The sequence below is a fragment of the Gadus macrocephalus genome, chromosome 9 (genome assembly GCF_031168955.1).
Source record: "Gadus macrocephalus chromosome 9, ASM3116895v1".
In the NCBI taxonomy this organism is placed as follows: domain Eukaryota; kingdom Metazoa; phylum Chordata; class Actinopteri; order Gadiformes; family Gadidae; genus Gadus; species Gadus macrocephalus.
The window spans coordinates 17,059,923-17,077,174 of NC_082390.1; the positions used below are offsets into that span (position 1 = coordinate 17,059,923).

Genomic DNA, 17,252 nt, shown 5'->3' on the forward strand with positions numbered 1-17,252 from the left:
GATACGTAACTATGTATTGTTGAGGTAGTTATGATAAATTCATGCTAGTTGTTACATTTAATGTCTTCCGCCTAATGCCTTGTGAGAAAGATACAAAAATGTTTGGATATTTGCATATATTATGCAAAGATAATATGAACCTTTTAACTGATTCAAAACCTAATCACAAATTTAAATCATAGTTAAAGTTTTGTATTACTAATTATTTGTATTGCAAAACGTTGTTATGACCACATTCAATATATTCAGGGAAATGCTGTGGAAAACAATGTTAGGCAGAGACTGGACTACACAACATAGTGTGGTTGTGCTTTTGAATGTGTTCTCATGACTGTGACTGAATGATTGAATGTGATTGAATCACATTCTGATTGAATGGGACTGCCAAACTACAGGAATAGTGTTAAGTTATCACCCTTAAAGGAGGTTATGAGATATTCTATTGTTCTATGCACAACGTCATCTCCTCTGCGTCGTGTTAGACTGCGGAGCTGTGGTGGCTAACTCTAGCAATGCTACAAGGATACTCAAACCACAATAGGGGCTCAACTGATCCGCCGCGGGTGCAGATCTTGGTGGTAGTAGAAAATACTACACACATACACACATAAAATGCGTGTATGTGTTCCCCCTGCGTCTTCCCTTTGGACCTCTACTCATATCGACCTGCTCACCTGCTCTTCTTCCAGAGGGATGGAACGGAACAGCCAACACCATGGGTGATCCACCGGTCGCCCGCTCAGAGAGGCTGTTTTCCCTGGCCTGCTCGCTGTCGGGGCTGGGGCAGGACGCTGCCAACGGGACTCCTTCGGGTCTCCATGACAAGGACGTGGATGATGAGCCCCCCCCACCGGTATGACCCCCTCGCAACAACGGAAGGGAAATCACGAGACATCACAACCGTCACGTGTTCAGCAACTCAACTCACTGATCGCATCCCACCACACGAGTGTAACAACCGCCACAGAGAGAGATAGAGTAGGGCTCACCCACACAGAGACACACACGCCCCCACACACACACACACACACACACACACACACACACACACACACACACACACACACACACACACACACACACACACACACACACACACAGAGACACACACGCCCACACCCACACAAACACACACACACACACACACACACACACACACACACACACACACACAAACACACACTCACACTCACACACACGCAAACACGCCCAGACACATAAACATACACACACATCAATCCTGAGCTGAATCATGAGCATAACCGGTGTGTTGTCTGTGTGTTTGTGTTTCTAGGAGTCTGGCATAGAGCTCGGACCTGGGCTGTATTTCGCAGATGGTCGCAAGAAAGTGGACTACGTTCTCTGCTACAAGTACAAAAAGAGGCGGGGCTCAAAGCCACGCCTTTCAGTCGTTTCCAATGGCAGCATAGCGGCGTCCGTGTCCGGGTTCCGGGGCTCAGAGGCGGAGCTCGGGGAGGCGGGGCTAGCAGCGGTCGAGGGGGAGGAGTCAAAACTGACGGAAGAGGAGAAGGCTGTGATGCGGGCGGAGTTTGAAAGTGGACTGCAGGAGGCGGGATTACACATAGAACGGGATAAACAGGTGCGTGGGGGGGAGTTGAGCTCCAAACCATGTTGGTCAACGGGGGTCTGACAATGCTAGAGACAAAACTGCATGACCGATCCCTCTTGTGAGAGACATTCTAACTAAACCGACCGCACTCTTCTCCTTTAAGATTCTCCAAATCCTAAAGTATTGTGACTTCAACACCATGGACTAACACTGTCCAACACATCTAAGTGTGTGTGTGTGTGTATGTGTGTAACTGTACAAGGATTCTAATTGACAGATTGATTGGAAGTGAGTGTGTGTGATATTTCACTATGTAGTGCTATACAGCACATCTGTGCTCTTGACAAAATAAGTACATTGGTGGATACTAAATACAATCTGTTATATTCTGTACATTTTGACAGCCAGAAAATAACATTAGGTCATTTATTTGTTTTGAAATTTTACATGAAAGTTTGCATGTTAACATTGTTATTGAGATGACATGGCATTATATGGTTTTCCTGCAGACGTCATGCACGTTGTTAAGGGTCCCCTGTGTTCTGTGTTTTCATGTAGACCTCGCTGCACGGTGTTGCATTCATCCGTCTTCACATCCCTTGGCCGATCCTCAGCAGAGAGGCGGAGCTCCAGAAGATCAAGGTGGCCGTGAAAAAGGTCAGCAGTTTGCCCAAATGATGCTATGGATTACAGACACATACACAAACACACACACATGAACCTGCAAATAAGAACACACACACACACACACACACACACACACACACACACACACACACACGCACACGCACACTCACATACACACATGAACTGGCACACATGCACACCAACAAAGACAAACACACATGTGCACCCACAAACATGTAGGCACAGGCACACTCTCACACACACATGCACACATACAAAGACACACATAGACACAAAGACAACACACAAACACATGTTTGTGCACACTGTCACGCCCCTCTATACCCCCACTGGCCTTGCAGTGGCAGTGGAATGGTCTTTGGGTGGAGCACGGGTACAATCAAGTTAATTAAAAGCCATGCCTTCACCCTCAGAAGAGGGCTTGCTTTCTCGTGACAGCATGTGCTACTATCAAATCTTTTAACTAACACTTTATTTTGGGATTTAAACTCTGTGGTCTGTCTCCATTCTTTGTTGCGGCTTCCGAGCCAGTCGTAATAACACACAAACATGCACGCGCCCAAACACACAAAAAAAACAAATGCATGAACTCCCAAACAAATTCAAACCAATACCATATCTATATTGTGCCTTAAGTGGAAGGCAGGGGGAGGGGTTATTGGGGTTATTGTTGTTATTGTTGTTATATATTTATTAATATTTCGTACTGTATTCTATTTATTCTTTTTATTTTTTTTTTTATTTTTTTTTTTAAAAGCACTGAACAAGATCTGCACCTTAATTTCGTTGTGTAAATACACTGTATTTAACCCAATGACAAATAAAGATTATATTCTATTCTATTCTATTCTATATATTCTAGACATATTCAGTTGAAATGATAAATGCCATCAGGGAGAATTATGAAATAATCTTTTGATAAGCAGGTCGTTTTGTATATCGACTGACAGTAACTTATGGGATGATTGCATTTGGGGAAAACAAAGTATGAAATGCTGTGTTTGTTGCGTTTGATTTGACAGAAATGTGAGATGCGGGAACGGTCGGGTATCGCTGGTATTTGGGATTCCGTGATGACCAAAATCACCCAGCCACTGCAGCCAGATGTGTCTGACGTGGACGACCAGCAGGATTCTAAGACGCGCGTCCAATTGAAGACCCTCAAACACCCGTTTATCAGAGAAAAGCTCCAGCTGTGAGTTCAAAACACCATCATTCATTCATTAAGATAAAATGCTTTGAGTAGGGAACAGTTGTAGGTTATTTTGATCTGTTTTTAAGATGTGGTGAAGATAATTCACCACAGGCATCCGCATTTTTGAGGGGACTTTGACTGTAAAGCATTATAAAGTGTTATAAAAGTGCTGTAATTGTCCATTTACAGTCCATTTGACACACAGTTGACCCAGGGAAAAATATATTTTTTCTATGATCTGATGGCATTATAATGGCTTCCTGTCCTCCTAATAGACTTGGTATTATAAAATTACTGACCCCCTGTCCTCCTGATCCCTGCATTATTTACATAGCAGTAGTAAATATAATTTAGATTAACAAGGGGAGGTTTGTTTTGATCACATTTGGACATACATGTAATTCCTCTCTGTACCGAAAGTAAAAAAGGGACCTTCCAAAACCAACTATCCCTACATTATTTTATTTATTCATGTATTTTTACACTCCTGCAGGTATGACATCAAGTCAACAGAGACATTGTTCTGCAATTCTACACGGAGCCGGATAGTGAGTCTAATACATAACACAGACATAGCGGAATCTGGCCTTTTTACCTAGTAAAATATAAACTAAATTCAGCCCAGGATTGATTTTACATTGATATGATAATGACCTATGCTATTTGTGTCCAGGTTGCAGAAATTATGTCTCGTACTACCACACAATCCTGCCAAACTACAGGTGAGTTTAAGTTGTTTCTGCTTGTTAGTTTTATTTATAGCCTACAGGTGATCTGATCTGTTTCTTTGAATGCAAACTATTAACATGCCACACATTAACAGTCAAAATGATGTGATCATAACTGTCATCAGGCATCACCTCCTTATTGGCCAGAGATGTCTATGACTCCGCCTTCCCTCTGCATGACGTAAGTAGCAATTTACTCATCAGCTGTGCTTAATTTCAACAGTTTGATGTCGTTTGAATGTATTTTGATTGACAAAAGTTTGGTATCTACATGCATTTGTAGAAAAGTCTATAGATATGTAGAGCCAAGCTCTCCATCTTTGTCCAATGTAGCTCAGACTGCCTCGTTGTGTAAGTGGTACGCTCTTCATGTTTCAGGGCTCGTTCACGAGAAGAGGCAGGAAAGACCAACGCAATGAAAGACAGGCGAGTCCTCTGATGAGAAGTACTACATCCTCTATCCTGAAGGCCGTGTTTTTGGTTTGGGGTTTGGATCATGAATATGAGGAGCAGATACTCAATGTAGACATTTCAGACCAAAAGCTGGATCACGTTGAGGAAACAAATTTCGAGATTGAACAATATGTGTGATTTAGCAATGAAAATGTAGAAGTCAAATGTAGAATCGAAATCTACAAAAAGGTTTTGGCTCTGGGACCAACCCGACTGGCTTGTAAAAGCCATTGACCTGACTGATTAGTGGAAGAAGTTGTTGTTGTTGATGTGTGTAACTGTTGCATCTTCGTGGCTTCTCCCTCAGTTGCTGCATGAAGAATGGGCCAACTATGGAGTCATGCATAAGTACCAGCCTGTGGACCTGATACGGTACAGTGGACATCACCCAGAAAGTCACAGTTCACATCTGTGCATGTGTCCAGCGGGTTGATGTGGATGCTGTTTGTTTTGGCAGGAAGTACTTTGGGGAGCAGATTGGGTTGTATTTTGCCTGGCTGGGAGTCTACACTCAGCTTCTTATTCCTCCATCTCTGCTGGGAATCGTAGTGTTTGTGTACGGCATTTTAACTGTTGACACCAACGTGCCCAGGTAAATTAATTAAATTCAAGTCCTTTTTCAAAAACATGTATACGCTCTCAGTATTGCTCTTATGTTACCTTAAATCATATTCCATTATTTAGCCTTTATATCAGGAGAATTTGTTCAATCTCAAGCTTGTCCCTGGTCACTGTATTGTGTGTGTGTGTGTGTGTGTGTGTGTGTGTGTGTGTGTGTGTGTGTGTGTGTGTGTGTGTGTGTGTGTGTGTGTGCGTGTGTTTCAGTCAGGAGACATGCGACGACCACCTGAACATTACCATGTGCCCTCTCTGCGATGGAGTGTGTGACTACTGGCGACTGAGCTCAGTGTGCTCATTGGCCAAAGCGTCGTACCTCTTTGACAACGGGGCCACCGTCCTCTTCGCTATCTTCATGTCCCTGTGGGGTAAATCAACGCCTGTTCTCCTTCACTTGATATAGACTACAGAAATACAAATGTGTTAATGGTGTGTTATTGCAACCTGCCTGAATATACAGAAGCCCTAGCTGTTCCCTGTTCTGTAAATCCTTTGAGTGTTGGAACTAATTCAGCCACTTATGATTAGTTTGTAAAAAATGATAAATCGCTCAGTGTTATGATTTTACTACATTGCTTTGTTTGTTTTAATTTGTAATATTAGTATTACCGTCCCGCGATTATGCAATCGCATAATTCAATGCATAATCAGCCAAAGCCTGCATATTCATTCGGGGGGCCGCATTTTTTCAAATATGCCGCACTTTCACCGCATAAATTGCAGATTTCCACCGCATAAATTGCAGATTTCCGCGCAAAATATGCAAGGCTTGCATGATTTCATAATCACTGCATTTTCGTGGCAAAAAAGTCAGATATATCTTAGCAGATCGTTGAAAAATGTTGCGTTTACTTCACGCAAGAGCAGCCACTTCCCCCTGTTGCCATGGGAACGTTCCCGCAATTTTTACAAGTTCCCGCAATTTCATCGCATAAAATTGCATAAATATGCAGCATATTTCATCGCATTTTTTAAGAAAACGTGCCGCATAATCAAGGATTTCTGGCTGCAACAATCACAAAAAAACGCTGCATTTTTCTGGAGGGACTGGTATTAGCATTATAGGATTGATATATTATATATAATCTTATATATATTAATCAATTCTCATTGACGTGCGTAGCTGCGTGTTTCCTGGAGCATTGGAAGAGGCGTCAGATGTGTCTGAAACACAGTTGGGACCTGACCAGCCTGGAGGATGAGGAGGTAAAACATCCACACACATGTTCACCAATTCGCTGACACACTTGCACTCATGATCCCCTTGTGTCTTTCAGAATCTCTTCTATTTTGGTCAGCACCTGCATTTCCTATTTATTTAAGTATCAGCATGTCAGGTTAAGTACTTGACCTTGTGTCCCAGGTCAGCCACCCAAAGTCACACACACAGACACACTCTCTCTCACACACACTCACACACACACACACACACACACTCACACACACACACACACACACACACACACACACACACACACACACACACACACACACACACACACACACACACACACACACACACACACACACACACACACACACACTTACAAACGCGCAGCACATACAGGGGAATTAGCCCCACATGCATGACTTCACTATCTGCCCATGACTCTAATAGGATTGAGGGCTTCTTAGAGCAGTGAGCTGGCTGATAGGTTACAGCCACCAGGGTCACAACACGATCACAGACTGGGAGGAGTCCAGCTCGCTCACCACCTTTCCCAAACATAAACACGGTGTCCTGTGATGTTTTTCTCTTTCTTTCTCCCCTCCCTCGCTGTCGTCAGGACCGAGTTCAGGTGGGAACATAATATTGGTATCGGGGAAATGTTTGATGACCTTCTATGTATTGCATTTGAAAGGAACCTCGAGTAAGAATCAGAAATTCCTTCTCATTACTGACCCCTCTGGCCGGTAAACGAAATGCAGCCAGTTGGAGCTCACGCATTGCGGGCACTGGAGGGCAAACTCGTTGGTTGAAACAATAACAATAAATAATTTATGTTATTTACATCATTAATACATTTATAAGTAATTCACAGACAATGGGAGTGGATAGAATATTGTAAGATAGTTATATATAACATAATAATATGTGAGGGATAATGTATAGAACGCTGGTCATTATCGGGAAAATAAGGGCTTATTTTCGATAATGACAGGTGACGTTCTATACATTATCCAGATTATTACACGGTTACTTGCCAAAACGAAACAATTTATTTGTTATTACCAGCATTCGTAGTGTTGATCAGCAGAGAAATAGTCTGCCAAAGACGTTGAAGTCGCTTAACAACCGAAAACGCTGGGGTTGATAAATAACCGAACTACCTGCAGAGTCTTAAGAAAGATGTGAATCAGAGGCAAAAAATCCTCTTTCCTTGTCAGCGGTCATTATATTCTTAGCAACTGCATCATCGAAAAATAATTGAACACTGGAAGTCAGGAAGGTCCATGCAAGTGAACAGAGCGTTCCATAGCATTGAGAAGGGCCTTTTAATACAATTTAATAATGTACATAAAATTTGTAAAAACATTATCTGCCTTTTCCCGTTTCGAATATGAGATAAATCAGCCCCAGGCTTCTCTACGCAATAGGGAAAGTCACATTTACTGCTTAATTACAACATGTTCATATATAAGCAATTGATGCGTGTAAAAACTCGACACAGAGTCCCTTTAAAAGAGTTATACTTGTCTGTAAAAGCCCAGGAGAAGATGCAGGGTGTACAATGTAGTACTGCAATACTGACAAAGAACAGTTTAACTGTACCCTGTTTTATACATTGCATTATTTTTTTATGATACACTTTAATATACAAACTCACTTTCAAAAGTGTATGTATGAATTTGTAAACGCGTGGTAACTTTTTGTAACTCTTTGTTGCAGGAGGAAGTAAGACCTGAATATGAAAGTGCATTAAAAGAGAAGAGACAGAAGATCAGAGAAAACAATAAGAAGAAGGTACTTGGTGTGTGTGTGTGTGTGTGTGTGTGTGTGTGTGTGTGTGTGTGTGTGTGTGTGTGTGTGTGTGTGTGTGTGTGTGTGTGTGTGTGTGTGTGTGTGTGTGTGTGTGTGTGCGCGCGCGCGCTGGTCTGCGTATGTGTTTGTTGGTGTGCATATACATGCATTTGTTTATGTGTGTGGGGGGGCGGGGTTGTGGGATGCATGCATGCATGTGTTTATGTGTTTGTGTGTGTGTGTTTGTGTTTGTGGTGGATGCATGCATGCTTGTGTTTATGTGTGTGTGTGTGTGTGTGTTTGTGTGTTTGTGTGTGTGGTTGATGCATGCATGTGTATGTGTGTGGTGGTGGGAGGGCGAGATGCATGTTGCATGTATGACAAAGGGAGATGGAGAAAATGCAAAATAAATGTAAAAAGGAAAGAAATGAAAGAAAGACTTGTGTATGCTCGGCTATTTTCCCCTCTCTAACCCCACCCTCCCATTATCCGTCCACCTCCACATGGCAGCAGGCAGCTCGGCCTGGAGACAACACAGACGGGGAGCGGGACCAGATGCTCTCCACCCAGGTACCACTTTACTCCCTCCCTCCCTCCCTCCCTCCCTCCCTCCCTCCCTCCCTCCCTCCCTCCCTCTCTCTCTCTCTCTCTCTCTCTCTCTCTCTCTCTCTCTCTCTCTCTCTCTCTCTCTCTCTCCCTCTCTCTCTCTCTCTCTCTCCCTCTCCCTCTCCCTCTCTCTCTCTCTCTCTCTCTCTCTCTCTTTCTCCCTCCCTCTTTCTCTCTCTCCCTCACACTCTCTCTCTCTGTCCCATGCTCATAGACAAACACACAGACACAAGAGATGTTTTAGAGGCAGGGGACAGGTGAGGGGGAGTTTGGGTGGCATCACAGCATGTCGCGTTTAAGCGATTTAATCCTACTGCAGAGAGAGAGAGAGAGAGAGAGAGAGAGAGAGAGAGAGAGAGAGAGAGAGAGAGAGAGAGAGATAACAGACACAACACATTCCCACTCACACAAGCCCAAACGTACACACGCATGCACACACACACACGCACGCACGCACGCACGCACGCACGCACGCACGCACGCACGCACGCACGCACGCACGCACTGACCTGTCAAGGCTATTGAGGTGGGTTTTTTGTCATTGTCTAGACTCCAGATAACTGAAGAATTAGTCATGCATGTGACTACGATGGCATATGTTCATGTCATCGTATCAAATGAACCCCCCTCGATTTCCAGCTCTATGTGGTTGAGTCCAAAGCTGCTTACCTGGCTGAGATTAGCCCAGATTACTTATGGTGAGAGAGGAGGGGGGAGGAAGCTACCAAGGGGAGGGGAGGGGATTTCAGTGCACTCATTTGGCCAGCCTGCCCTGTATTCAACCCTCAGCATATGTGCTTAGCATTATGTCCATTAACCCTAACATACATGCACATGGCCAGCAAGTTATAAAGCCTATTGTAATTATCACCTACTCTGCTGTCTGTGTGTATGTCCGTCTTTGTGTGTGTGTGTGTGTGTGTGTGTGTGTGTGTGTGTGTGTGTGTGTGTGTGTGTGCGTGCGTGTGCGTGTGTGTGTGTGTGTGTTTCCAGAGAGAGCCAGAGTCCTTGGACATTGAGGATCACCTGTCAGGCTACCTCATCAACGTGTCCACCCTACTCCTACTGGTACAGCGTTTCAATGGCTTCTTTCTACACGTGTCTGTCCCAGCTCTCTGTCTCTCCCTCTTTCCTGGTATTGCTCCATACAAACAGTATATGACTTTGTTCATTCAATGTGTTTGTGTGTGTGTGGGCGTGTGCGGGTGTGCGTGCATGCGCTTGTGGGTCATTAGATCGGAGTCACCTTCTCCGCCGTCTTTGGCGTGGCGGTCTATCGGATTTGCATGCTGACCGTGTGGTCGATGAACCCCGACCCCGAGGCCAAGGCCAGTGTGAGGATGACGGTCACCACCACCGGCATCGTGCTCAACATGCTGGTGGTGCTGGTGTTGGAGGAGGTGTACGGAGCCTTCGCCGTCTGGCTCACCGAGCTAGGTGCTGTGCTCATCCTACGTCGCGGTCTCGTGTGTAGTGATGGACTACAGAGATACGACATTGACTTCTGGTTGTGTTTTTAAGTGTTATCAGGGTGTGCAAAGGGCTTTGGGAAATCATGTTCCAGCGAATCCATTACTGTCTCAAGGAATTTCAGCCTATGGATTTCCTTCTATTCTTTCAAGCAGATATAGTGAGGGGATTTTATATACCCTCGTGGCTATGTCTTCAATTCAGTGGTCCATCGCTTTAGAAGCTGTCTAATTGTTTTATAATTGACCATTTATTCATTTAGCATTGGAGGTGGGACTTATAGCATCTTGCCTAGAGAGGTAGACTAACCCAGAATCCTAACAAACTTTGCTGCCCAATATCTGCCAGCAGAGTTTGGTGCTTTGAAGGCTGTCCCTGAAATACCATGTTTAAGAAAGATTTACAGCAAGATTATTCAGATTTAGTATTGGTCGGAATCAGAAGGGTTCAATCTGTAAATAGTACATCAATGATTGAATGCTTGACTTCATCCATCAGAGCTCCCTAAGACTGAGGCCGAGTTTGAGGAGAGGCTGATCTTCAAGTCCTTCTTCCTCAAGTCCATGAATTCCTTTGCACCTATTTTCTACGTGGCCTTCTTCAAGGGCAGGTAGGTATCTCTGGATGAACAACAGATAACAAAAGAATGCAACACCTCCGTCACTCACCTGACATGGTCTCCCTCTTCCTTTCCGTTAGATGTCCCAGGTGTCTTCTTAATCCCCCCTCTCTATCCCCTCTAAACCCTTCTGTTTACGTTTGTTCTTATAGGTTTGCCGGCCGACCAGGAGACTATGTGTACATCTTCGGAGACTACCGCATGGAAGAGGTGAGGGGCTGGTCCGTGATGATGACCACGTGATACTGTCTCACTGTGGGGTCTGTGTGACAAAACCGCGCAAATCTGTGTGTGTGTGTGTGTGTGTGTGTGTGTGTGTGTGTGTGTGTGTGTGTGTGTGTGTGTGTGTGTGTGTGTGTGTGTGTGTGTGTGTGTGTGTGTGTGTGTGTGTGTGTGTGTGTGTGTGTGTGTTGCAGTGTGCCCCACCAGGCTGTCTGATAGAGCTGTGCATCCAGCTCAGCATGATCATGCTGGGGAAGCAGCTGATCCAGAACAACGTCTTCGAGGTCGTCATACCGTAAGCATTTAAAAAAAGACATTATTTACATGGTTCACATACTGTAAATCCCTCGACGACGATTGGTCACTGATTTTACAAAGGCACCAAGAATAAGGTGCCAGTACATCAACAAGGAGTTCTTCACTCTCTCTCTCCCTCTCTGTCTCCCTGCCCCCCCCCCCCCCCCACACACACACACACACTCTTGTGTCCCTGTATGTGTGCAGTAAGCTGAAGAAGATGTACAGAACGATGCAGGAGGAGAAGGGGAAGCAGAGAGCGGCGTGTGGGGCTGAGGCACAGGAGCAGGGTCCCCGCAGGCCCAAGCAGCAGTTTGACAAGGACTTTGCCCTGGAGCCGTTCGAAGGAACCTGCCCAGAATACATGGAGATGAGTGAGTATCCCTCGCTAGGCTACGCTCACCCTGCTGACAATTGTCTCCACTCCCTGTTATAATATGTTCACTCTCTCTTTCAGTCTGTGTACTGTGTAAATCTCTAGGATTTAAATCAAGTATAGTTGATTTAATTTATATTACCCATAATCACTTTAAGAGGCTCAAAGGGCTTCACAGGCCACAATATAGAACCCCTCTCACCCTATGTTGTTGTGCACGTGTCAGCCTGTGTGTATGTGTGTGCGTGTACGTGTGTGAGTGTGTGGGAATGCCTGCGCCCGTGTGCGTGGGATTTTGCATCGGCATGTATGTCTGTGTGTGTGTCATTCTGAATGAGTGTCGTTGTAAGTGTGTGTTTGTGTGTGTGTTTGTGTGTCCGCAATGGTGTGGTTGTGTGTGTGTGTGTGTGCGTGTATGTTTGTGCACGGGCGTATGTGTGTGTTAGTGTATGTGTTTGGTATTGTGTGTCTGCATGGGTGTGGTTGTGTGCGTGCATGTGCGCATGTGCATGTTCATGTGTGTGTGTTCCTTTCCCCCGTGCTTCTCTCCAGTCATCCAGTACGGCTTCGTGTCTCTGTTCGTGGCCTCCTTTCCGCTGGCTCCTGCCTTCGCCCTGCTCAACAACGTCATCGAGATCCGCCTGGACGCTGCGAAATTCGTCAGCGAGATCCGCCGGCCTGATGCAGTGAGGTGTAAGGACATAGGTACGGACAACACCCCTTCCTCTGCGTGTCACTAGTGGGCGCTTCACCACGCTCCCCTCTGTTTGGAATGAGCTCTTCCTCGCTCAACTTGTCCTCTTCTTCTTCCTCTTCTTCCTCTTCTTCTTCTTCTTATCCTGTTCCTATGTTCTACTCCAAATCGAACATTCATACACAAACATGCACACGCGCAATGCACACACACACACACACACATGCACAAACACACCCACTGTCTCTCCTTCCTATCTCTCTTTGTCTCCTTCCTTGCAATCTTCAGGGATTTGGTACAACATACTCTGTGGAATCAGCAAGTTCTCGGTCATTACAAATGTAAGTGTGTGTGTGTGTGTGTGTGTGTGTGTGTGTGTGTGTGTGTGTGTGTGTGTGTGTGTGTGTGTGTGTGTGTGTGTGTTTGTTGGTGTATATGTGCGTGTGTGTGTGTGTGTGTGTGTGTGTGTGTTGGTGTATATGTGCGTGTGTTTGTACGTGTGTGTGTTTGTATTTGTACATGCCCATTGGCTACTAGTTCGCCACCTAGTTCACAAGACTGTGTTCGCCTAAAATGCATGTGACCGTGTAGTGCAGCTTGCTTGTGTCTGCATTAACACACACTTGTTTTGTGTGTTTGTTGGATGGCCGTGGGGTAAAATGTATCGTTGCCATCTTAGAAGAAGAATGGCAGATTGGAGAAATGAATATTTTGGTTCAACTTAATTGTTGAGAACTACAAATTTGAGTTAGCAACGGCCACAGCTCTAATGGCTGCTAATTTAATTCATCATTCATATTTACACATATAATAAGTGTGACCAATGTGTTGACATTAAGAGGCTTGGCATAATGTGCTGTCAGTCGTTAGATAGATGCAGAGTGCAGACCCCTTCCCTGCCACTAAGAGCTCTTTACCGATATTTACCGTATTTCGGTTTTAAACATTTTCTGCTATATGGATTGCAGGCGTTCGTCATCTCCTTCACGTCAGAGTTCATTCCCCGCATGCTGTACCAGTACATGTACAGCGCCAATGGCACCATGCACGGCTACACGGAGCACTCGCTGGCCTACTTCAACATCAGCAACTTCCCAGCAGGCAGCGCGCCCACGTCCACCCTGATCAGGGGCGTCTCCATGTGCAGGTCAGAGGCACCTTCAGCCCTGGCTTCTCTCCATCACTGGCTTGATGGTCAAGAATCCAATAACAATGTTCAGACTACTGGGAAAAGCCTAGCCAAATCGTTATATCTTCAGAACTTGCAAAGGTATGCTTACCACCACATAACCTCATCGGCCATCATCTCTCGGAGAATGTCAGGCAAACAATTATGAACTCAAATTGTTTTTGTGAAATCTCAAATCCAATCTTTGGTGAAAAATGTCATGTGAGGAAACCATGAAATATTTTGCATAACAAGGAGTGATCTTTTATAGCACATCGGGTGAGTTTTTATGGGACTGTATCTGAATACCACTGTTTCACTGTGAATCAGGTACAAGGACTACAGGGACCCCCCTTGGGCCGATGATGCGTACACCTTCTCCAAACAGTACTGGTCGGTCCTGGCTGCGCGACTGGCCTTCGTCATCTTTTTCCAGGTACGGCCCACAAAACACCCACTGAAGGTCCCTCATTGGTCAACCGTTGGTCACTTTAACCAATACGTGACCTTAGGACAAAAACGGGATTCTAAATCGTCAGTGGCAACTCCTTGAGGTCACCATGACCTTTGACAGAAGGGAATATATTAGGTAACATATTCATGCAAAAAATACGTCTTGTATTTATCAGTTGTTTAGAAGCTCTGTTCAAACATTCTGGCACCTCTTATCAGCTGGGCTTGTCATCTGTTTAATAGAACTTATTAGAAATAATGTGCTAAAATAAAGATCCAATCATTTCCCTGGGAACCCAGGGTCCTCCATGTAACCAGTTGGTGTTGTGCTTGCAGAACCTGGCCATGTTCCTCAGCATGCTGGTGGCGTGGCTGATCCCCGACGTGCCGCGCTCCCTGAGGGAGCAGCTGAAGAAGGAGAACATGATGCTGATGGAGTTCCTGCTCAACGAGGAGGCCGCCTCCAAGCCTCGCTCCCCACAGGAGGCGGCGCCCGCGTTCCCCGCAAACATCGACATCGTGGTGGAGGCCCCGCACGAGGACGAGGAAGAGGAAGAGAAGGAGGAGGAGCAGGAGGAGGCAGAGGAGAGGAAAGAGGAAGAAGAAAGGGAAGAGGGGTTGAAGGAGAAGGAGGAGGAGCAGGAGAAAGAGGAGGACAAGGAGAAAGAGGAGGACAAGGAGAAAGAGGAGGAGAAGGAGAAAGAGGAGGAGGAGGAGAAAGAGGAGGACAAGGAGAAAGAGGAGGAGAAGGAGAAAGAGGAGGAGGAGAAGGAGCAAGACGAGGAGAAGGAGGTTGAACTTGGCGTCAAAGTGGATCTGGGGGGACCTGGGACCACGCGTGAGAGGGACCCTGAACTTGAGATGGCAACAGGAGGGGAGGCTGAAGAAAGAGCGGACAATGGTCATGTCGATCTGGTCCTCTGCCGAAAGGAGATGAAGGAGCATTTAGCAGAAAAGAAAGAGGAGGAAGGAGACCGGAGGCCAGAAGAGAAGGCGGAGGAAACAGTAGTGGTCGAGGAGGCCAGGGCGGTGGTGGAGGAGGTGGAGGGGGCCATGGTGGTGATGGAGGAGGTGGAGGAGGCAGCGGTGGTGGTGGAGGAGGTGGAGGGGGCCATGGTGGTGATGGAGGAGGCAGCGGTGGTGGTGGAGGAGGCAGCGGTGGTGGTGGAGGAGGCAGCGGTGGTGGTGGAGGAGGCTAAGGGGGTGGTGGAGGAGGCAGCGGTGGTGGTGGAGGAGGCAGCGGTGGTGGTGGAGGAGGCAGCGGTGGTGGTGGAGGAGGCTAAGGGGTTGGTGGAGGACGGCACAGTGGTGGTGGAGGACGGCACAGTGGGGGTGGAGGAGGCCAAGGTGGTGGAGGAGGAGGAACAGCACTTTTCCATTGATCTAGACTTGTTCATGGACCAACTGGGTTTGTTCGGTGAGAGGCCACAGCTCATTATACCTTCCTTTGTCAGCTCCTTCAGTGATGTGACTGTGATTTAAATACACCATATCTTGCTAATGATGTGACTTTTTCCCCCCCGCAGATGATGACGATGATGACGGTCCTTCTTCAAGCAAGGGCCGGGAAATGGAGCTGCCCCTCTCGGACACCAGACAACAGCCACCCCACCTCTTTGAGCTCCCTGGTCCCCCGCATCTAGCACCCAAGCAAGGCTCGTCCTACAGTCTCTCGGGCGCAACGGTGTCAACCAGAGCGTTGGAGTCGGACCCCGGGCTCTACTCGCTCAAAGGGCCCCCGCCTCCAGACGCCCGGTCCAGGGGCATGGCGCGATGCTCCACCCTGCCTTCCCGCCCCAGAGGCTCCGCAGCCTCCTACAGCTTGCCGCGCCCGAGCCAATCAACCAGCCTGACCAAGCTCCAGCAGATGTCCTCCAACATCCCTCTGGTCCCCCTGTGCTCCGGAGTGTCCCTCCCGCCGGCTGACCCCTTTTCTCCCCCTCGCACGCCCCGCTCACTCACCCCCCTGCAGCCGGCCCACTCGGCCCCGGCCGGGCCAGAGTCGCCCGGGGCCCAGCTCCCCTTCGAACTGTTCACCCTGAGGGGCCCTCCTCCCCAGGAGCCGCGCAGCAGGGCCAAGAGCCGCTGCGCCACGCTGCCCGCCCGCCGGCTGGGCCCCGGGGCCGAGGTCAGGGCGGTCAAGCCCAGCCAGTCCACCGGCTTCACCCAGCAGGGAGAGCGCATCCCTCCGTCCCCCAGCGAACTGAAAGGCGACAGCCTGCTGTGAGGACGGGCCAGCGGGGAGAGAGACTGACTCTGGATGGGCGTTTTGAACCTGAAGCCTCAACCTAACCTCTTACTTCTTGTGCTCGCCCTGTTGCACTGCATCGGTGTAAACACTGCAAACAAGTGCAACTCTTTTTTCTGATGCTAATGAAGAAGTTCTTGCAGAGGTGCAGGAAGGATCTTTTTTTTTATGTACAGGATCTCTGTTTGATGTCGGAGAAATGTGAAATCCTATCATTTCCATTAGTGGTGATTTGGACAAATGGGAGTATTGGACAATTCAGATCCCAGATACTGGCTTCTGGAACTCTCTTTGCCATGCCACAATGCAAATCACCGTGGAGACTTATTGAAGCTGAAATTCTTTCTACTGATTCCTATGGATAATGTTTGTTTTATTGTTGGTTTCTGCCCACAGTCGGAGCTCAATAGTGTCTGCTCCTCATAGTCACAGCGTTGCTGCCCTGTAGAACAGAGGGAATTGTATCATGATATTGCACACATAGTGTCGATCAAGACAGTTACGCATGTAGATCTACTATTTATACATAGTGTTTTGATATATACATACATTTTTCTGTTCACATGAAAGTGATAATAAAACAATCCATTTTTAATAGCCTTCTTTTATTTATTAGCTTGTGGGGTTAACAATTCTCTTAAATGTAATGAATTACTTTAAAATCATAAATAATAATGTTTTTTAGTTTGATGACAGCAAATTGAACATAAAGCCACTACAGTAAGTTCCTCCTGATAGGAAGCAAGAGGGCAGCGGAGCCGAGGTGAAAGGGTATGCTGCCACCCGGTGGGGAAGCAGAAGTACAACATCAGTAAAACATCAGTAATTCCTTATTCCCCAATTTGTTGGTTTTCACATCCAAGCTATTGAAAATTAAAAGTAATCTTTGGTTCCAGAAAAGAAAATTGTGGATTTTCCACCTTGT

General features: G+C 46.5%; 1 protein-coding gene across 1 annotated transcript in view; it reads left to right on the plus strand.

Moving 5' to 3' along the window:
• ano2a (anoctamin 2a) overlaps window positions 1-16,922 on the plus strand; it is an 18,389-nt gene extending 1,467 nt beyond the window's left edge. The window contains exons 2-28 of the mRNA XM_060061231.1: window positions 690-853; window positions 1,295-1,600; window positions 2,129-2,227; window positions 3,241-3,413; window positions 3,907-3,961; window positions 4,087-4,135; window positions 4,267-4,322; window positions 4,520-4,567; window positions 4,902-4,966; window positions 5,052-5,186; window positions 5,420-5,580; window positions 6,336-6,418; window positions 7,000-7,011; window positions 8,103-8,177; window positions 8,688-8,744; window positions 9,774-9,848; window positions 10,016-10,217; window positions 10,749-10,860; window positions 11,022-11,079; window positions 11,286-11,386; window positions 11,596-11,762; window positions 12,317-12,469; window positions 12,747-12,799; window positions 13,427-13,605; window positions 13,957-14,062; window positions 14,416-15,496; window positions 15,606-16,922. Of these exons, the coding sequence (XP_059917214.1) occupies window positions 690-853; window positions 1,295-1,600; window positions 2,129-2,227; window positions 3,241-3,413; window positions 3,907-3,961; window positions 4,087-4,135; window positions 4,267-4,322; window positions 4,520-4,567; window positions 4,902-4,966; window positions 5,052-5,186; window positions 5,420-5,580; window positions 6,336-6,418; window positions 7,000-7,011; window positions 8,103-8,177; window positions 8,688-8,744; window positions 9,774-9,848; window positions 10,016-10,217; window positions 10,749-10,860; window positions 11,022-11,079; window positions 11,286-11,386; window positions 11,596-11,762; window positions 12,317-12,469; window positions 12,747-12,799; window positions 13,427-13,605; window positions 13,957-14,062; window positions 14,416-15,496; window positions 15,606-16,306 (4,526 nt within the window). The 3' untranslated portion in view covers window positions 16,307-16,922. The remainder of the gene's footprint in view (window positions 1-689; window positions 854-1,294; window positions 1,601-2,128; window positions 2,228-3,240; window positions 3,414-3,906; window positions 3,962-4,086; window positions 4,136-4,266; window positions 4,323-4,519; window positions 4,568-4,901; window positions 4,967-5,051; window positions 5,187-5,419; window positions 5,581-6,335; window positions 6,419-6,999; window positions 7,012-8,102; window positions 8,178-8,687; window positions 8,745-9,773; window positions 9,849-10,015; window positions 10,218-10,748; window positions 10,861-11,021; window positions 11,080-11,285; window positions 11,387-11,595; window positions 11,763-12,316; window positions 12,470-12,746; window positions 12,800-13,426; window positions 13,606-13,956; window positions 14,063-14,415; window positions 15,497-15,605) is intronic.
• Window positions 16,923-17,252: the final 330 nt, after the last annotated feature.